General features: G+C 41.2%; 1 protein-coding gene across 1 annotated transcript; it reads left to right on the plus strand.

Annotated features, from left to right (window-relative positions):
* Nucleotides 1-1,027: 1,027 nt before the first annotated feature.
* On the plus strand, nt 1,028-21,657 carry HADH (hydroxyacyl-CoA dehydrogenase). The gene is made up of 8 exons (XM_037380846.1): nt 1,028-1,189; nt 4,663-4,791; nt 6,281-6,438; nt 11,274-11,400; nt 15,099-15,188; nt 17,245-17,317; nt 20,288-20,404; nt 21,440-21,657. The coding sequence occupies exons 1-8, from the start codon at nt 1,061-1,063 to the stop codon at nt 21,556-21,558; spliced, it is 942 nt and encodes a 313-aa protein (XP_037236743.1). The 5' UTR covers nt 1,028-1,060; the 3' UTR covers nt 21,559-21,657.
* The last annotated feature ends 418 nt before the right edge of the window (nt 21,658-22,075 follow it).

Genomic DNA, 22,075 nt, shown 5'->3' on the forward strand with positions numbered 1-22,075 from the left:
CTTGTGGAGCTCACCTACATCCATACGAACTGTCCCTTCTGAAGTGCTGAGCGGCTCAGCCCCAGACCTTCTCTCGAAGCCAGTGAGGCTCCTGCCTGCCTGGTGGTGGTTCATGTTATCTATGCAACACCTGCCTGCACAGTTTTAGGTTATAATATATATAAAATACAGTGATGCTGTATTTTCTCATGTCACTGGAGTTAGGCTGCAGGTGACTCGGCACAGCAGTATTTTTTTTAGGGAATTTAATTACCCACTCAGCTGTCATTTGTGTACACAAGGAATAGTAACTCCCAGTAACTGAGTCTTTGGGTAAAGCCGTTTCCAGCAGCCACTTAGTGCTCCTGAGTAAGTCCGGCTGTCAGATAAGGCTGCGTGAGGGGCGGGGGGATATTTTGCATTGTGCTTCTGGTACAAAGTGCAGAGATACGAGGATACTCGTTTTCTTCAGACTCCAAAAGGAGAATCCTCTACATTAGGAGGTTGCTTAACGTTCACCCCCGATGGTGTCCCAGGTGGAACATGCCATAACTGCCCTGCTTGGCGGCTGGAGGTGCTGGGCGTCCTGGCGGGAGAGGAGGAATTGCATGGAAAATTATTGCGCTTTGCACCTGGTGTGGTTCAGCCGTTAGCGTTTATAAAGGAAGGATTTTATTTCGTTTGTTTATTTGTGTGTTTCATAGTTTGTGCCAGCCTGAAAATGAAAACCCCTTCTACTTTGGAAGCACTCGGCTCACGGAGCGCTTCTGGGGCGGAGAAAACAAGCTGCGGCGGCAGAAACGGGGCGGGCCGTGCGGTGACCGCCGCCGCCAAGGGCGGCCGTGAGAGCAGCCAGGCGCCAGCCCGCGGTGCTGCCAGCCTGGCGGGGCCGCCGCACTGCCCCGGCTCCTCTGAGGGGCGAGCAGCAGCGAGGGCGGAGCACCGGCGGCGCGCGGCGGGGGCGGACCCCGGGGCGGAGCGCGGCCCCGCCCCGCCCGGCCCGGCCCGGCCCCGCTCCGCCCGGCCCGGCCCGGCCCCGCCGCCGCCCTCGCGCTCCCGCTCCCCGCCGCGCGCCTTCGCCATGGCCTTCGCCACCCGCCAGTTCGTGCGCGCCGCCTCCGCCGCCGCCGCCACGGCGGCCGCCAAGAAGCTGGTCGTCAAGCACGTGACGGTCATCGGCGGCGGCCTCATGGGCGCCGGCATCGCCCAGGTGAGCCCGGCCCGGCAGCGCGGCGGGGTCAGGGGGCGGTGGCGCCATGGCGGCCGTTACCGGGCGCGTGCGGCGGGAGGGAGGGTCCCTTCAGCCTCTCCGCCGGGGCCGGTCGCCTGAGGCGGGGGTCGGGCCGCGCCGGCAGGGGCCGCCCTTCGTGCCCTTCCCGGCCTGAGGCGCCAGGAGCAGCCCCGGCTCCAGCCGGCCCCCCTCACGCCCCCGGCCCGCCTCGCTTTCCGCTGCGGGCCGGCTGCGCCTTGGCGCTGCGCGCTGCCCTGGGCGGGGGGCGCGGGCGGGGCGCCCCGGGCGGCCTCCGCGCCGGCTCCCCGGGGGCGCCTCACGGCCTGGCCAGCCCCCGCGGGGCGGGCCGCCGCTCGGGTACGCTCTCCGAGCTGCGGGGCGGGAGCTACGTTACAAAAAAAACCCACAAGCTTCTCCGAAGACGCCGTTGTGTGCGTTCAGGTTACCGTGCGCTGTGCGTTGCGGCCCGCCGGTTGCGTGAGGAGCAGCCGGGGGGGCGAGCGCTGGGCAGCGCCTGAGGGCCGCGGCGGGCCGGGCCGGGCCGGGCGGGGCGGGGGCAGCGCCGGGGCCTCCGCGGCAGCTCGGGGGGGAGGGGGGGGCGCGCCCCTCCGCCGCCGTGGCGGGGCCTCGGCGGGCGCTGGCTGCGTTGTAGAGGAGCAGGAAGCGCTGCTGCGCCCCGCCGCTCAGCTTCCAAACTCGTTGTTCTCTTGCTAATCCACACGGGCCGCCTTCAGGTCGGACGGGTTGGGCAGGAACAACCGAGGCCAACGTTGTAAGTCGTTCAAGGTGGTTCTTAAGGCAATGTGTGGGCTATTCATAAACCAGGAAAACACTGGTCTGAGAAAGAAGCTTTTTCTTCTAACTTGCCAAGGGAGCAGACCAAGTGACGTTCTGCAAGTTGTTAAAGTATAACGCAGCAGCTAAAATGACCGTTCAGCTGTCAGTCATCTGCAGAATCATGAAGTGGTTAATATTTAAATAGGACTTATCTTCCCAGTGTTTAATCTCAGGCCTTTGGCTTTCAAGTTCATCTTTAACTTGATAGCTTTGGGACAGAATATTGAATAGCTCTGTTAGTGATTTAAGATTTAGATATTTATTTAAATCACAGGAAGAGCCTGCTGCTGAAGATACCAAGGTAGTTCACAAACTTCATGAAGAGTAATTGCAGTATGCAGGCATCCGAAAGCAGAAACTGACGGTGAGGTTGGAGTTTGTAAATGGCAATTCTCCATTTTAATAAATGAATGGGTTTTCTTCTCAGAACTGAAGATTCCTCACACTCCTGGCAAATCTCTAGCAGGAGGAATACAGGAGATACTCTTTTTCCCAAGGAACTAGCTAGTTTTTTATTAACTTGTCTGGTAAAACCACTCCTCTGTACCTTGATACTACAGCTTGAGGTTTCCATGGAAGGCACTATCAAAGAACAACTTTGAAGAAAGTTGTTCACATATTTGAGGAAGGTGCACACTATGCAAAGGTTATACTTCTGCAGGGAAAGAACTGATCTGCATATTCTTTTAGACCGCACGTTTTCAGACAGCAGCTTGTCAAGAGAGACATGTCTGGTATTTGGCAGTAACATGGGTTGCATTCTTCCACCACTGTTAAGGACCAAGGATGGTTTTGCTGACCATCTGCCTCCGATTTATCAGTCCAAAATTATCTCAAAGTTGATCACAACACTGAGTGGGGTCTCCTCTGTACCCTATTAATAAAGCTTGTCCTCCCTTTTAGAACACTTAAGAAATTCTCTCTCCTTTTCCTGTGCTTTCTCATACTGTCAGGAGAAGCTAACCTCTGCTAAAATGTATGGCCTAGAGCCATACATAATTTCTGATTCTGCCATGTGGAAAGCACTTCTGTATGAGAAAAGCATTATCTGACTCTCCAGTATTCTTGTGTTTCTTATTTAGTATTCTTAAGATTGTTGGATAGTAGAGTCTGAGCAACCATGTGTTTGAATTGCAAGGAGATAGTATGACCTATTGCCATTTTTTTTCTTTCCTGTCCCTGTAAATATGGTAAAAATGAGGTGGGAAAAGGGAAATACTAATTTTTCTAGGATTTTTTGCCACCTGGTCAGTGATGGTGTAATCATAAATGGGTAATCAGTGAAGCATCTGTTACACATGTGCTTGGTATCGATTTTTTTCTTCTGAAGAGTAGAGGGTCTTGCTTTACCATTGCAAATTAACAGCAACAGATTGGGAATGCAAGTCCAAGCTTGCATTGTATGATTCAGTTGTTTTTATGAAATGGCCTTAGTGAAAATAATAATAAAAAAAAGATGGATAAATAAATGTCCAGCTGCAGACTGACACCTTGTTAAAGCTATACTGCTGCTGCCCAGAGACAGTCTCGCATTTCTTTATTTGCTGGATGAGTGAGGCAGCTTACATGAGAACAGCACCATGCTTTTCTTCAGGAGATGTCTCTATTTTTCATTTCAGCTGTCTCTGTTAGATTAGGTCTTGTGGGCGCAGGAGGAACTTTAGTGTCCAGGTGCAAGGTTGTATGTAAAAGTTTGCAGAAGTGAAGCTCCTGAGTTGTGTGACTTTAAAACCATTGGTGCAACCATGTTTTAACATCTGTTTTCCACAATTATTACATCACAACTCAATATAGTAGTTCAAGAATTCTGAAAATGAAGATAGGTTGTTGCTAACTAGCAAGAGAAACATAAATTAATGAACAGTGAAGTAAAAAATAATCAAAAGCTGATTTTTAACAGGCTGTTGCAATGTGAGAAAGTGACATTGTATTTTTGAAGTTGATCAAATACTGACCAAAAAACCAAACCAACAGTGCTGTCTGTAGCTGAGCCAGTGTTTGTACTGGGTACATTGTAAGGAGCCATACATAAGTGGGCCATTCAGGTGTGTGCAGTGTCCTGGAGCAGCCAACGTTTCACTGCTACTCCCAGCTTCACTGTCACCTTCCTGTTGTTGCAGGGATGTGCTCATGGCCTAACAGCAGAGTTGTGCTGTGCTGTGTCTGGGGAACCCAGGGTTAGCCATCCCTTATGCCACCTGCTCACCCTGCCAGCATTCCCGTTTTGGTCTCCACAGCCCTTTTTCCTTACAAGATCCAAGGATCACAGCTAAGCCAATTGCTCTTTTTGAGGCAGCCATTTGTTCTTTAGCCATAGCCACAGAATTCAGCAGCCTCCAGGTGCAGGTAGCATTCTGCAGACAGCACAGGGGAAAAATGGATTTGTTCTTCCTTTTCACTCAAGTTGTTTGAGACCTTTATCCTTTCCCCTCCACCCAAACTGTCTGCAGGTTTTTGTGATTTTTCTAGTAAAGTGCACAAGCCTCTATTCAGTGTTCTTTAGCTCTCTTTTTCTAATTCATTGCCTAGTGTATTGTCTGCCTCAACAAAAACTGATATGGTTGGTTGTTTTATGATATTCATGTTGATTCTGTTTTGTTTTTTTAAACTTCCAGGTTGCAGCAGCTAGTGGTCACACTGTGGTGTTAGTAGACCAGTCAGATGAAATCCTTAAAAAGTCTACAAGAGGAATTGAAGAGAGTTTGAAGAGAGTGACAAAGAAGAAGTTTGCAGATAAGCCTGAGGTTGACATCTTCTTTATTCCTCTAGGAAAACATAAGAGAATAAAGATTACTGTACTGAAGTTCTGATATTGTTTACAGTTATGCATTATAGAGCATGTTAAAAGGCATGTAAAAAGAAAACTTTTTACTGTGTGCTGAAGAACTTGGATTTTCTTTTTTTGATTCAGGGAGGTTGGAAGATGTCTTACCATGATTTCTTTCCTTTGTAGGCTTCAGCCTTGAGATGAAGATTTAAAACAACTTGATGGCCTTTTAGAACAGATGCTAAATGTGAAATGGTGCAAAAGTATTCATCCTAACTTAATAGCAAGCTGTCTTGAGCGCTTACATGGGAATGCACCAATTTTGTTCAAAAGCAAAGCAAAAAAATTATCTTAATACCTTAGCAAGGAATCTTCCCCCTGCCCCAAGACCTGGGCACAGGGTTGTAGCAAAGGAAATAAAGAGTGCAAGTTTAACTACCCTGGGGTAACGTGAATTAGATGTATGAGATACTTTGTATTTATGCTACTAAGTAATACTTACAAACAGCAAGTCACTCTGGAGCAGCTGATGCATCTAAGTTTATATCCTAAGAGTTAATTGTTGCTATGCTTGTTTCTCTAAATGCCACAGCAGATTGAATTCTTTTTACACTTACTACATGTGTAATATACGCTGGTATTGGTGATTATCAGCATGAGTGATGCAGCAGACAAAGGAAATGGAAAAGGGCTTATCTGCATGAGGGAGTACAGAAGAAAAATTATAATAATTCCAGGATAACAATATCTTACATGCATAATTATGGGGTCTTTTAATCCAAAAGAAAATTGTCCACATGATGCTTGTATTTTATATATAATACGTTATATTCTGGCATGCAGGTATGTTTTTACCTGTACTACATCTCCATTTACCCTTGGTTCAAAGTCTTGCAGTTCTGTTTGATTTCTGTCCTCACAAACTATGTCAGTGATTGGCAGATTTACTAGGCAGAAAACAAGAGTGCTTTTTCCCCACATTTGTACTGAGGCTATAGTGAGTGTAGGCCATTTCATTTCCTGAAGTATTCACAAACTAGTGCATACCTGTTCGTAGGAGTGAAACCAGATAACTGCTGAATAAAAACAATGGAAAGGTTTGAAATTGGAAAAGTTCCTCTTTATGGAAGGCAGGTCCAGGTTGTCTCAGAAACTACTCGTTGACTTAGTTGTTCACTAAGGCTCTTATGCTGAAGGTTGGACTAAAGCAAATACTCTTCCTGAAAGAATGAATTCAAAGGTCTCCTATTTGCTCCAAAGCAGATTTGATTGGGTAGAAAAATTTTGTCAGTGAAAGCATGGTATCTGCACGTGCTTAGTAGACCTTTCTCACTCATTTGCAAATGTGGCAGATTGCCTGAATTTCTGAGGGCTCAAAAACACTTCAGAGCACATAAGGAGATTTTAATGTAAAAATAAATTAAATCACTGTAAATAGACATTGCAGCTTCTTGGAAATGTTTCAGGCTGGTGCCGAGTTCATTGAGAAGACGTTGAAGAACCTCACAACAAGCACAGATGCAGTAGCAGTGGTCCACAGCACGGATCTGGTGATAGAAGCCATTGTGGAGAATGAGAAAATTAAAAATGAACTCTTCAAGAGGCTGGATAAGTTTGCTCCAGAGTATGTATATTTTTCCTGTTACACTTTGAAACTTAGACCTTTGTATCTTCTACTTTTATTGTTACACTGTTAGTTCTGTATTTCCTTAGCTGCTTTTTTTAACAACAGGATTTTTTCTCCCTTAGGCCAACTTTGGACTGTCTTGTAGTATGGAATAGTTGTGCTAGGTGCATATGTTTCATACACTTTCAGATGTGTTCACCAAGTTTATTTACTTGTTGCATTGCTTCATTTGATGTGGTTCCTGGTATGTTTAGTCATAAAGTTTGTCCATCTGCAAGTGCAAATCTAAATCCAGATGTAAGTGTGCAACAGTAGAATAAGCTTGCACTGATACACACAGGGTATAGTTAATGTACATGTTCCCATATTTTCATACAGAGTTGGGATGATAAAATATTTGTCTTCAGTGCACCTGGCATGAACAAGTTTTGAGAAGTCCCAGCCTCTTAGCTGTAAGTCACAGTCAGCTCAACAGCGGCTTAAGTGAACTAAGTTTACTTTGTATTACAAGAGTTTGGAAATAGTTCATTGCTAGTTATTGTGTGTGAGATAAAAGTGTAAATGACTCGTTAACATGCACTCAGTTACTTACAGTCCCTGGAACTGTCTTTGGAACTACATTTAATAACTGTTGGCAGTTGCTGTTGGATTGTATCCAAACCCAAAAATGCTGTTAAGCTCAGCATGCCATCTCAGAAGCTTGATCCTTGTAGTAGATGACTCAGGCTCCCAAGACCTTGACTGCTTGCAGGTTGAGGTGGTAACTAGTACAGCTAAGTCTGGGGGTATTGGCTAGGAGGTTTCTAGACTGTCTAACTAAAGAACTAGGCAAGCTGCAGCCTGAGTCTGTCAAGGGAGAGAAGATGTTGTCATTAGTTGACTTCAGCCTGGGGAGATTTTGGGGCTGTCTCATATGGTCGGTAATCAAAACTACCTGGTACTTCTGAAAATAATAGATGACAACAAACAGCTGTGCACCGAGCACAGGATAACTTGCCATTACCTTAGTCTGACAGACAAAAGTAATTAGCTGCCTTCAGCAATTATCAGGGTACCTTGTCATGATTAGATTGTACTTTTTCTGTGAAAAGAAACCATTGGTTGCCCGAGTCTTTGTCCATATTCAGCAGAGAAAGCTGATGAGCAAATTAGAGTGTACTAAATGGTGAACTGTATAGAACTAGTCAGAAGGAAAAGTGGGCACAGGGACTTGGAGCCTTACTTAATAATATACATTTTTGGAATATCTGAGGCTTTTTTTTGTGAGACTGAGGTGTTTATAAGCATAGCTGCCTTGAAACGTTGAATTGTACATTACAGAGTGTTAAAAGATACTGGGAGTTGTTCAGATATGCTCCTTCCTGTAGGAAAAGGCATGATTTTACAGGGTTGGGAAAAATGACATTAGATAAGAAGTCTTCCTTTTTAAGAGGAGAATTGGAAATTATAAACATACATGTTTATCTTACGTGTAGGATAAAGAAAAGGATAAAGAAAAATTACATTTATGATAAAGAATTATAAACATACGTGTTAATCTTACATGTAGGATAAAGAAAAGGGAAGTGAATGCTGAGGAGCATGGGCTGCAGCGTGGAAAGTCTGGATGAAAAGGACAATCAAGTAAAATAGTGAAACTTAGTAGCCAAGTGTTTAAAGTAGTAGCTATTAGATATACAGAGTAACTTGTAATTGCCTGAGGAGTATAGAGTTGCAGATAGTGACTAGCATGGGGAAAGAGCAGAGAAGACTAGTGGGTGTTTTTCTGTGCATTAGAAGGAAGCTTTATTCATCCTGCGTGGCACTGCAGTGGAATGGAAAGCTCTCCCTGTCAGTGCAGGCATCCTATAGCCTTTGCTAAAATTCTAAAACTAATATATGGACTAACTGATGCATCACCTTTATGGGGGTGCTGGACTTGTGATTGATTGGTAACAAAAGCAAGATCTGTTTAAAGATAGCTTTGAGTCTTGGGAGAAGCTTTGCTTCTGTGGGGCCTTGGATGTTGATGGCACTGTGAGGTGTATGTTACAGGCAGAGATCACGAAAGACCAGGCTTCTCAGGAGGGAGGGCTTGTCTTAATTCAAGTCTCGGGACGTGCTGTGGGGTTAGCTGATAGCTGATCAAAACTAAAGCGGCTCTGTATTATAGTTTCTCAGACAAGGTAACAAATTATGCTTTTGGAACATAAGCTCTGTGAAACCTTGCATTTTTCTTCTTTTGTACTGTATCCCATGTCTCATGTTTCCTCAGCTGCAACAGCTACATGTTCATCTCCCATTTTTGTGCTATGATGACCTCTTCCATGAAGATAAGTCTGGGGACAGCACACAAGTAGAAGCATTGCATTAAACCCACAAAATATAATGAACTTAATTCCTCTTCCTTTTTATCTATAAAAGAACTGTAATTCCTCTGAAAGTGGATCTGTAAATGGAGGGGAGTGAGAAAGCTGTTCTTTATTGAGAGAAGTTTTATTTGGGGGTGTGGGGTGAGTTTCTGTAAAGTTTTAAGAGAAAATGTAATGAGCCAAGAGAGTCTGGCAGCCTCAGAGAGCACTGGGAACTCAGGGTATTCCTCATGTGGGTAACTGTCCAGGTGAGATGGTGAGTGCTGTTTCTTGGATGCCATCAGTCGAGAGCGTACTGGTTCATTACCTTAGAGCTTTGCAAAATGCTTGTGTCTGTTATATTCCTCTCAGTTTTATACTCATCTTTCTAATATGGTAATCATTACTGTGTTACATGGTCATCTTCAGAGCAGGTGATAAAGCGCTGCTACCCACTCTTCAGTTTTGTGTTAGTTTTCTTAACTTGAATCAGTCTCACGTTGCCATTTTGAAAAGGTCAGGCTAGGGTTTTTGTAGAATATCCCCACATTCTTTGTGGCTTTTAAGCGTTTAAACACTGCAGCACTTTTCCAAACAGGATCATAATGAACATGAGAAAAGAATTTTTGGGAATCCACTTCTAAGAGCCCTTGCCTGCTTGCTTTCTGTTTGTTTCTGGGTGATAGGAGTGCCTGTCAATATCTCTTGGATTTATCTTTAGATGTGGAAACTTGGCTAGGAACTGGCCGGTGGTCTTCAGCTGTCCACTATGTTAGAACCAGTGTGTTACACAACTGTTACAAAAAGAGTGTTCTTCAGCATTCATGGTGCGATAGAGCTGAACAGAGGAGTCAGTTCGGTTTGGGCTCCGGTTTTAATGTCTTCTCCTGACCCACTAGATGGCTCTAAGGGAAAGCACATCGTTGCCTGGAAAACCATCACTAGGGCTTCGCTAGTACTGTTGCTTTCAAAAGCTTCCAACTCTGCTGTCACCTGAAGCATGGATTATGTAATTCTAAGTCACAGAGGCATATAAATTCTATTTTAAACTCAATTTAAATCAATTGATTGGTCAGAGCAGTAAATGTAAATAAAATGCCCTTGTACACAATACAAATTTAATGCTTTTTTTTCCCCGAGGCTTTATGTTGTGTGAGGCTACAGTATTCACCCACAGAAGTGATGCTGAGATAAAATCTCAGAACAGATATAAACCTAGCAATGTTTACATCTCACAAATCAATGTGCTTATTTTTTATGTGGCTATTTGAATTCTTTGTATACAGTGGCAGATTTTCGGTGAAGATAAGTGTCTTTTGTATGCATTGTCCTTCCAGAGTCAAAGCTATGAAATGTAGAATACTTTTTTTAGTACCTCACCTCAGAACAATATAAGGCCCACTTTTTGGTGGGAAAATAAAATAATGTGTGTAAGAAATGTAAATAGGAATTTTAATGATTTTTTTATTTCTTTCTCCATAACAAATTGTGAAAAACTGAGAAAGCGTAATAAAAAATGGAAATCAGTGTGGGGTCTTTTATCCCCAAATGTTTTAATGCCACTATAAGATATCCCCATGACTTGAACATAACTCTTCTGAAAGCTCTGTTGCAAAGCTTAGTGATGTCTTAGCTAAATGTAAGCAAAATATCTATCTAGATTAACATTTGATGAGTTCAGTGGGATAACTTTTTGAAAAGTCAGCAGGATACAGCACAGAATGGAAGATAGGGCTTAATCTCTAATTCAGTTTCTGATTTTTGTGGTTTGAAGAAAAAGCCGTTTCTGTAAGTTTTCAGTGTGATGTCAGTACAGCAGGGCTGTTGAGGTTTTGAGATATTTCTGGAAAAAAGACCCACAACCAAATCATTATGAATTGTGATTAGTAAATCTAGTTTATGTCTGGAAAAGGACTTCATATATGTCTTAAAATTCTTGTGATTTTGTGTGTCCTTTGCAATTTTCTATGCATGGCAGTTTTTATCTTTTCTTTGGTTATTCCATCAGCTCTTTGGTCTTTGATAGGTTTGCTTATCACCATTGATCGTTATTAAAAAAAAAAAAAAAAGATTGCAAATTTTTATTAAGGCTTCAAAGTGTATTTTTGATGTGGCAAATGATTGGGTTTCCATAGATGTGTAAATGATTAACAATGCAAAATACTGTTAGGTTTCCAGGATTGCTGAAGGAATTACCTGGAATAGTCTTGGAGAGTTTACGCAGATTTTCTACTTACAGAGTCTTTTTTTTCCATCACCTAATGTAAGTATTCAACATACTGACTGCCTACAGGGTCAGAAACTCATACAGCCCTTCCAGTGGTTATTTCATCATTGCTGCATTTACACCTCAGCAAAAGTACCGTGATAACCTGCAGGGATGTTTCTGAGAACTCTGTGGATGGTTAGCCAATGGGTATCTATTTACATTTAGTGCACCAGTCTCCTACTGTCAGAAAAATAGCTGTCATTTATGTAATCCATATGTTTCTTTTTTCCCAGGCATACGATATTTGCAAGCAACACTTCGTCCTTGCAAATCACGCAGTTGGCTAACTCAACCACCAGGCAGGACCGATTTGGTGGTCTCCATTTCTTCAATCCTGTGCCTATGATGAAGCTTGTGGAGGTAAGTGTCTTATCACAATAATAAGCACTGTAGCACAACAGCACAGTTGTCATCGCTGAGAATTCGATTAGATGAAAGAGTAGATCTCAGTTTGCTTTTCTGATACAGAATAAGCTGCCTCTAGTGACAAGAGGGTGGTGCAATCTCTGTTGAGGGGCGGGTTGAAGAGTCAGAGGTAACTCCTTTGGTCACTAGGCTCTGAAGCTTCCACCAAACTGCCAACAGAGGTGCTGTTTATAGTGATCATTTCAGGCATGCAGGCAAGCTCGTTAATAAGAACTACCGACAGCTTAAACAAAATCATCTAATGACTGACAGAAGAATTTGATTGTTACCAGTGTAGAAATCAATAGAAAATGATGTGAGATGAAATTTTACTGCCTTGTGACTTTTGAAAAAAAGTCACAGTTGTTTCAATGTTTGTTTCAGTGTTGCAGATTATTTGTTTGGAAGTATTACAGTATTTCCCAGCCTTTAAGGAAGTATAAACAAGTTTTTACTTAACTCTTCAGACATCTTTTCTAAACGCACTCTCTTTGGCTATGTCACGTGGTTTATAGTAATGCTGCAGTGCAGAGCAGAATAAGAAGTAATCTGATACAAGGGTTTATCTGAGCCTCCAAAGTAAAGGTCACATTGCAGGAAAAATGACAGGTCTCTCTTCTCTTTTTTTTTTTTCTCACCTTCCCTTGTTATGGCTGACCTTGATAAGCTAGAACTTATAAACTTTTGAATAATGAAAATAAACTTTGCATTTTGGCCATTCTTCCTCAAAATTTCACGTACTTTGTACCTGTAAATGCTTTCAAACTTTTTCCTCTGTCCCATGAGTGATTAGTTCTGGTATTGCTTTGGTGACAAGCACTTCAAATATGTTGTGCCTGCCTCTTGAATCCTGAGGTTCACTTTAGATTTTTTGCTTGTTTCCCAGTAAAATATATATTCTGCAATTGCTTGCTCTCTGTCTTTGAATGTATCATTGTCTTCCTCCCCTTTTTAAATATTTGAATCTTTTGGGTTTTTTGATTCAGAACATGGTTGACTGATGCAAACTTGGACACTTGCAAATTCTCTCTCACTAACCTCTGTACCCATGTGGATTTTTTATTTTTTTAGTTTAATATTGCATCCTGTATATTGTGACTAAATGCTCTGGCAAAATGTAAGAAGAGGAGGGAGGAATTTTATAGGTGTTGTCAGAGATAACAGAAAACTTCAGCATAATTCCTTAGGCTAACATAGGCTTTAGTGATTTCTGTGCTAAGAACCACTTGTTGGCAGTAATTTATTTCTGTGGATGAAATGTTTTATGCCTTATCTCAAGGCTGAAACAAATCATAGTCTTTAGAAATCTAAGCTATGCCTCTGTGAGATTTGAAAAATACTACAAGTATCTATTATTTCTAAAAAACAAAACAGAACATTCCCTGTCTGATTGCTGTGGTTAGTCTTTTTAATTTGTGGGTTTCTTCACCTGACTTATGAATGTCCTTCCCCAGAGCCATTGCAGTTGATGAGTACTATTTGAAGAATAAACCACAGAAGCTGTGCTTTTAGTGGGCCGAGGCCAGTTGTATGAGGTTCAATGAGGAGAAGTGCCGGGTCCTGCACTTGGGTCACACCAACCCCACACAGCGCTACAGGCTTGGGCCTGGGGCAGAGCGGCTGGAAAGCTGCCTGGGGGAAAAGGACCTGGGGGTGCTGGCTGACAGCCGGCTGAACATGAGCCAGCAGTGTGCCCAGGTGGCCAAGGAGGCCAACAGCATCCTGGCTTGTATCCAAAACAGGGTGGCCAGCAGGATAGGGGAAGTGATTGTACCTTTGTAGTCGGCACTGGTGAGGCTGCACCTTGAATCCTGTGTTCACTTTTGGGCCCCTCACGGCAAGAGGGATGTAGAGGTGCTGCAGCGTGTCCAGAGAAGGGCGATGAAGCTGCTGAAGGGTCTGGAGAACAAGACTTACGAGGAGCAGCTGAGGGAACTGGGGGTGTTTAGTCTGGAGAAGAGGAGACTTGGGGTGGGGGAATCTTACTGCTCTCTACAGCCATCTGAAAGGAGGTTGTAGGCGGGTGGGGATAGGTCTCATTCTGTCGCTTGTTATCTGGGACAAGAGGAAACAGTCTCCAAGTTACGCCAGGGGAGATTTAGATTGGATATTAGGAAAAATTTCTTCCTAGAAGGGGTGGTCGAGCATTGGAACAGGCTGCACAGGGAGGTGGTGGAATCACCATCCCTGGAGATGTTTAAAAATTGTGTAGATGTGGTGCTTAGGGACATGTTTTAGTGATGGACTTGGTAGTCCTGGGTTAGTGGTTGTACTTGATGATCTCAAAGCTATTTCCAAGCTAAATGATGCTATGATTCTATGATCCTGAAAGGTGGAAATATTAGTAAATAAACACACTTCTTAAAGCTTTGCTTTTGTTTCAGATCTATGCTGTAAATCAGGGCTGGCATTGACAGTCACTGTAGCACAACATTTTCTATGTAAAACAGATGTTTCCATTCAAAATAATTGGGAAAATCAAGAGAATTGCCAAAAGTATGAGATATCTCACTGAAATTGCCAGTCATCTGCCATTGAGACTGTCCTTTATGGGTCACAAATCTGCAGTGCCTTTGAGTCTTATCTGCTCTTTTCATAGATTGTTGATGTCAGGCTCAGAAGCACATAGCTTTGAGGGAATTTCCTTCTCTAATTATCAAAAAGGCTTGTGGTAATGTTTCAGAATTCTGAAATGTATATTAAAAACTCGTTCTTGAAACTGTTGCAGTCTTATGTAAGTATCTCAGATATTTTTATCCAATATCAAAGAACACTATTTTTTCTGCTGAGAAACAAGCCTTTTCCTCAGCCTGAGCAGTGGTTTTTTTGTGTTGGCCTTACATCGATTATTATGATGGGGGGAAATTTCTGTGTGACTTAATAGTATGAACGAGGAGGTCAGTCTTAACTGCTTATGTATATCAGTTTTCAGTTACTGCACATAGAGGTCAGTTTCAATACAAGTATCACCACCAGCTGAGCTTCTGCAAGTCTATTTTTCTTCTTTTCTTTTTTTTTTTTTTTCTTGGGGGGGTGGGGGTAGGTTTCTAATAAATGACAATGCATCTGAACTGCAATGAAGTATAGAAAATACATGTAACAAAAGACTCAGTTGTGAAGAAAATCACCATGGAAATATACTACTCAAAAGCTACGAAGCTGTTACAGATTTTCGAGATAGATTTTAAATTTTCTTTAGAATTAAATGTCTGTGTTGTGTTTACATTGGGCACATGGTAGGTATTACAACCCTTTATATCAGGAACTATGTCTGTTAATACGGTTCTCTAGAGTGATGCCATGGTGTTTTCCAAGGCAACAGAGACTATGAAGGTTTTAAAGTTGTTTAGTTATACTGTATTCTCTAAATGTGATTCCAAAGGATGGTCCCTTTTACATCCATACTGCCTGAGTGGGAAAGCGTCTTGAAGAAACACGTACTTTACAAATGTGCAAAATGCTGTATCTATCTTTAAAACAGATTTTTGTTTCTGTTACAAATATATCCACTGAAATTATTTTTTGCAAAACAAGTGTTTTTTGAATTTCTGGAATGGTGTTCCAGATTATAGTTTATTCGTTGCTGTACTGGGAAATGAGAGACATTCTGATCATAAACGTGCTTACGCTCTCCCTACCTTCCCTCTGCCCAGGTCATCAAGACTCCAATGACCAGTCAAAAGACCTTTGAATCACTTGTGGATTTCAGTAAAGCAGTAGGAAAGAGTCCTGTCAGTTGTAAGGTGAGTGCGTTTTGATTGTATAGTGTTCAGAAGGTCTGTTCTTCAAACCTGTTAATTTTAAGATGGTAGGTTTTAGTAGGTGAAAGAGTACTTCAAGAACTTCCAGGGTGCTTTTTGTCCAGTTTCTCTTCCCTATTAAAAGCATTTTGACAAAGAAAGCACCCACATTTACCACAAATTCCTCAAAGTAGAGTGACTCTAGACATCTTCTCTAGAGCAGCAAAACACATAAGTATCAGAGTTTACAATTTTTGGTTTTTCTTTTCCAGTCCTGCAGAAGCCTGGACTGGAGAGCTTAAGCAGGAGCTCATCTTTAGCTGTGCTAGAGACAAGACTGCTACCTCTTGTACTATAAGGCAGTTGCAAGAATCCTTCATGGTGTGTGCTCATTGCAAGTTTTTCTTGAGACTGTGGTAGCTAGACCCACATTAATCTTCATTGCTTTGCCGCTTTGGTTTTTTTCTCTAGAGAGACACCCTACTTTCTAAGCACACTTTTTCCAAATTAGTCTAAGTTGTGGTCTGGATAACTTTATGCAAGCTATGGCCTTGAGTTTTACAGCCCCCAGGAGATACTTGGTCATAAAAAGAAGGCCCTGCAATCTGGTAGTTGCCAGTAATTCAGTGTCTGAATGCTGGACTCATATTCTGTCTGTTCTGCTAAATTGCTCTGAGGCCTTGGTTGACTTTTTTCTGGTTCTGTCACGGTTTTGTAGTATGTAATATGCAGAGTGTATGATGAATTATTGTTATAAATTAGCTTGGGTAGAGCATAATGCAGTCTCCATGACTGAACCTCCCACCCCGTCCCTCCTTTTTTTTTTTAATTCCACTTTGTAGAAGAAAAGTTGCTTGGAATTCTCTGCATTAAATACTGAGATAAAATGGAATGAACAATAAACATAAGCAACAGTAGTAGTATACAAAATAATACTGTATTTGCAAAGCTCTTTCTCTTTGTATTTTTGATTCTGATTAAAGTTTGTGTAAAAGAAGTTCTGTTTCAGTTTATCTTCTTCTGACAGGATGTATCTTTATCTTTTCGTTGATAATATTGGTGTTTGCTATTGAAGTGATCCTGACTTTCAAAAGCATGGCTTACCAGTTGTCCTGATTTCAGCTGGGATAGAAGCTGGTGCAGTGCTGTGTTTTGGATTTAGTATGAGAACAATGTTGATAGCACACTGATGTTTTTAGTTGTTGCCAAGTAATGTTTATACTAAGTGAAGGACTTCTCCATTTCTTAGGCCCTGCCAGCCAGAGGGCTGGAGGGACACATGAAGTTGGGAGGGGACGCAGCCAGGAGAGTTGACCCGAACTAGCCAAAGGGATGTTCCATACCATAAAACTGTCATGCTCAGTATCTAAACCAGGGGGACTTGGGTGGAGCCTACCGATTTTCTGCTCAGGGCCTGGCTGGGCATCAGTGAGCAATTCTATTGTGCATCACTTGGGGTTTTTTCCCTTCCTGTTTGATTTTATTCCTCTTCCCTTCTCTCTCCCTGTTGTTATTATTTTTCTTCTCATTTTATTTCAATTATTAAATTGTTCTCACCTCAACCCTCAAGCTTTACCTCTTTCCCCAATTCTTTTCCCCATCTCTCTGAGGGTATTTGGGGGAGTGAGTGAGTGGCTGTGTAGTATGCAGGCTGGCGTTAAACCATGATACCAGTGAGTAGTTAGCCAAAAATGTTTCTAATACTGAACACAGAAAAAAAACTGTTAGGGAAGAGCTGCTTGTCTCATGTCCTTCAGGAAATTGTATCAGCAGAATTACGCTAAAGGCATTTGTCAGCTGACCACATTAAATTTTTTTAAGATTGAGTGGGCTTGGAGCGGTCTTATTGTTCTTGGTCATAATGAACGTTTGTGCACCATTCCTTGTTTGTGAAATTCATCTTATGTGTTTTAATACCTGGCAAATAAATCAGATGAAAAATACAGTTTACAGAGTACCAGAAATGGATGATTCAGTGTCTTCACTTAGTTTGTCCTGTAGCATTTGAGTAGTACTGGTAAAGTATGTTTATTTAGAATACCTATTTTTCTTCTCATAGGATACTCCAGGGTTTATTGTAAACCGTCTCTTGGTGCCATATATGATGGAAGCTGTTCGACTTTTTGAGAGAGGTACTTGTTGGGATATTGACTTCAGGAAATGTTGACGTATAACACTGCTAAATGTTATATCCCTTCAGAAAAGCCTTGGGATTTCCACAGAACTTTCCGACCTTAAAGGCTGGAAGTGAATATTGAACATCAAATATGAGCCAATGTGTGTAGTTGGAAAGACCTTGTCTTCACTTTGAAATGTATGCAGAGTTGGAAGGTACTAGTTAATTGTGTGGGAAATGTCTGGTGGTGGAAAATGTTTTTGGTTTGGAGATGACAAGGTGAGTGCAGTGCCATTGTAAAAATATCCTCTGCCAAATAATTGGGAACCTCCCTCTCTCCATCCCAAGAGATGTTAATGAAAGGGGTTGAAAATCCCGTAATGGGACTATTAGCAAAATTCTCCTGAGTTCCCTTATATTGGGCTTGTGAAATAAAACACCAATTTTCAGCTGAGGTAAGTAGTATAATGCTCTGTGTCATACTATGATACTGGCATACAAGTGATTCAGGCTCAACTATTGCCCCATAAAACCTCCTGTTTCTCTTCTATGTCCTCTTTTTAGACATAGGTTCTTTAGGAACTCCCATCTCACTGCTGTTTTCTTTTACGTTGATACTGAGAGTAGATAGAAATAATCACAAATTCCCAAAGAACCGCTACGTTTTTCAAATTAACAATTGTTGTGAAAAGGCAACAAGCCAATAATGTAGTAGATAAAGAGGAAATTACAGAGTATAATTGCTTTTATTTCAAGTGCTCTGCTCATAGCTCCATGCTACTAAGAATGTCATTTGAAACATTTTGTTTTTCAAATCACTGTTTTTTTACAGATGAAAGCACTCCATTATCAGGACTCCAGCAAATATGCTTTAAATATTAAAAAATCTCTTTTATAGCACATGGAAGGGATGGTTTGATCTCTAGAAAAAAATATAAACCAACATTACTTGTTTATCTATCAACAGATGTACCTAATTACATCTCAAAGGGAGAAAAGAGCAAATTTAGTGACTTGAAAGGCAAAGGCATGGATGCAAGGGGGCATTATTCTCTTAGAAAAAGTCACAATTTTAAATAAAGTGTATGGGTGTTCCACTGTGTGTAAAAGGTGCCTTTGTTAAGTGATATGTGTCATCATGCATATTTCAGGAGACAATAGAACTTTTAATTAAATGTAGAAGGCGGCAGTCACCTGCGGTTGTTAAAATTGGCTGTTTTCTGCCTAAGCAAAACAATAGCTTGATTTAATCTTTATTTCTGTTTGCGTTTTGTTCAAGAGTATGATATTTCCAAACTTTAGGTTAATCTATGATTTTTTTACTCTAATGAAATCTATTTAAAAAGCTGGTTAATGTTTTGAAAGCCTGTCTTCTGATTCATATTTTCCATTGAATCACGTTAAAATTTTGTCATATTCTTTGAGACACTTGAGCCAGATTGTCATCCGCATTAGTATGAAATTGCATCTCTTTCCTGGCAACCCCAGGCACTGAAATACCATTTTATTGGGTCAGTCCTTGAGTCTGTCTTTATGCAAAATGTCCTTGAGTTAAATGGGTGCTTTTGCATAGGCAAAATACCTTTAGTGTATTAACACGGATTTAAACAGGGGCATATTAATTATTAAATATTAATGTATGGTGGTCTGTACTACCCTATTTTTAGTGGAAAAAAACCCCAGCAGTCAATCGGGTTTCTGTGGAAGTCTGCGTGATACTGGAAGACTAGTATGAACTAGGGGTCCCTAGCAGTATGAATCCTTGTTTGCCCTTTTAGTATTTTTCATTGTAATGCAACTCTGTACTGTCAGGTGGCCAAGTCCCAAGCTTGAGGAAGTGGGACGAATCTGTTGATAAAAGAAATATGTGCATCTGTATCAACTTCAAATGAGTTGAGGATTTACATGTGTTTGAATCTGGGGAACTGAAATTGTTAGAATTAAGTAAGGCTGATTTTCCCAGTTCATTTCTGAGAAATAAAATATGATTTTAAAAAAAATTATTTTTTTAAAGAGTAAAAGGAATTATATAAAAAATATTACTTCATGCAGATCTTTCATGGAAGTTGTTGCCTTTACAAGAGATTTTAAAAATTTATTTCTAAGATTCTCTGATCTTAGGTGTATGAATCACATAGGCTATGTGTGCCAAGTTTTTGGACATTCTGAATGCTGTACACATTGAGCATGGAGGTTACTTAACAGGTATCTCTGGGGTTTGTATAATTTCATCCTTTTTATAGGATCTGCAAAGAAATGCACTACCTTTCTCAAAATAAGTATTAAAAATAAGCAGTAGTGGTGCATCTGCTTTCATGACAGTATAAAAATATGTATTCCCAGCAAAAGAATGAGGTGAACATTAACTGTGACAATGTGGTAATGCAAGATTTGTATTTTTATAGGCACAGGCTGAAGCAGAAGTAACAAATTTCTGATAATGTTCATTATTTTTTTTAAAAAATCAGGAATTCACAAATTTAACTGCACCTGCGGAGCCTTTTCATGTCACTCCTATCTGCCATCTCTGATGCTGATGGATATCCTTTAGTGAAAGCTGCTGTAACTAAGCATGTTACTCAGCTGCTACTGCTCCACTCCCAGTGCCTGCCTTGTCCATCAGCTGGGTACCATTTGCCTTCTGGCTGTTGTAGACTAAGGGCAGCTCTGTCCTGTGCATCATTCAAAAGCTGCTGCTGATCTCATGAAGCTGAAACTGAGAGCTGTGGCTCCATCAATAGCATAGTGATCTATATTGAAATGCAAGAGGAAGCTAGAAAAATGGAAAGCAGGCCTGCAGGGCTTGCTTTTTTTTTTCTTGTGAGAGATTCAGCTTGTGTATGCTGACTCCAGTTTTTGTGGTTCTTGCAGACATTTCTGTGAAGAGCTGCACCGGGGTGAAATAACACCTTGTTAATTATTTATAAGTGGTGCCAAGTAGATGCGGTATCTTCTCTGTTCATCAAACTGTCAATCTTTTCTCTAGGAGATGCATCAAAGGAAGATATTGATGTTGCTATGAAGCTTGGGGCTGGCTATCCCATGGGTCCATTTGAACTGCTGGACTATGTTGGGTTGGATACCAGTAAATACATTATAGATGGTACTGCATGCTTAATTTTCTTCTTCTTTCCCCCTTTTTAGCTAAATTGTAGATGAAAGTTCTAATGAAAATCTGACTGTTAATTAGTGTAAACTGAATGTTTACAGCATAACCTTTTAACTGTTGAAGTGAAAGGAGTAAGAATTCAGCTCAGTGCTGTATGAGTACAGCATTTCTACTGTATGCCTGTACTGTATGTACGTGGGGACAGAGCAGTGGTGGTTTTGCTGACTTCATAAAGTTTGAGTGGAAAATAGTAATAATATTAGTGGAACTTTATGTAACTAAAAAGAATCAGCGGGAAGAGAGACATGTACTAGAGGGCAGGAATTCTGATTTAAAAGCAACAAATTTTGAGCCTCCCTTTCCTTTTTCTGCTAGCCGTGTTTTCATTCTCAATTAATAGGAAACCCAGTAAATACCTTAAAAGATCCAAGTAGAATGTCTCCCTTTCACTTCAGTTGATAAGTGGATGAAAGTCAGTACAATAACAAAAAGACATAATTGTTGATGGTTCTGTTATTTGGAATGAGCAGCTTAAAAACTCTATGAGACAGAATGTCACTTTCAAAATGACTTCTTCAATGAAACCTCTTTTGCTTTTAGCCAGTACTGTGGAGTAGTGTTACACTGTTCTAACTGACCGTGTCTTTCACAGGTAGAAATTCAAATTGGAATTTCTTTGCACTTTAATTTCTTTTCAGCATAGCCTTTGTTTTATTTCCTTTTACTTAACTATATTTTAGAAGTGCTCCTTAATATTTTTTTAAAGTATCAAAACTCTTCGGTCATGGGATTATAAGGTGTTCAGAGTAGACTATGCCTGAAGACTAATTGCTAGATTTGCTCACAATCATCAGTACTGATCTGTGTTTTCTAAAGCTGTACTGAAGCATCTCAGGGAGTCTAAAATCAGTTCCTGACCTGCTTCAGTTTTCTGACCTCTTAATAGAGATATGCATCTCCTTAGGAAAATACTGTCTTTGCATATAAACAGAACTGTAACTAATTCATCCACTTCTCTTCTTCCACCAGGATGGCATTCATTAGAGCCCAACAATCCTCTTTTTGCACCCAGCCCACTCCTGAATAAACTGGTAGAAGAAAAAAAGCTAGGCAAGAAGACTGGAGAAGGATTTTACAAATACAAATGAACTTCGAACCTCGAGAGGTGTTAGAAGTATCTGTATATGCTATTCAGCATTGACATATTACAGGTGAATTCTGATTAAACCTTCCCAAGGATGGCAGAAGCTGCTTTTAGAACATAACCCACCTCTGAACTGAGTAATTGCACTAGGTAACAGTTTCTCTGGTGAAAGCTTGATTTGGTAGATTATTTTTTTCTTGTAATTCTGAAAAGCTTTATATGTACAGTGCCTTCATGCAAATGTGTATTTTTCAGGTGCAGAACAGAATGACAAGTGAATTTATGTATTTGAAACATTATTATATTAACGGGGAAAATCCTAAAAATAACTGCACTTCCTTAAAAATAAATTTTTCAATTCTGTGTTGAACGTCACGGCTTGCAGTTGATGTACATGGTTGTGGTCCACTGGGTGGCAGTCTCTTTTCACTCTGGTAAATGTAGCCACCGAAGGCAGCTGTTTTGTTGGGATTTTTCTTAAGTGCAGTGCTAATCTGTAGGTGTAAATTACAGTGCCTTAA

This window comes from Falco rusticolus, chromosome 1, assembly GCF_015220075.1.
Source record: "Falco rusticolus isolate bFalRus1 chromosome 1, bFalRus1.pri, whole genome shotgun sequence".
Taxonomy (NCBI): domain Eukaryota; kingdom Metazoa; phylum Chordata; class Aves; order Falconiformes; family Falconidae; genus Falco; species Falco rusticolus.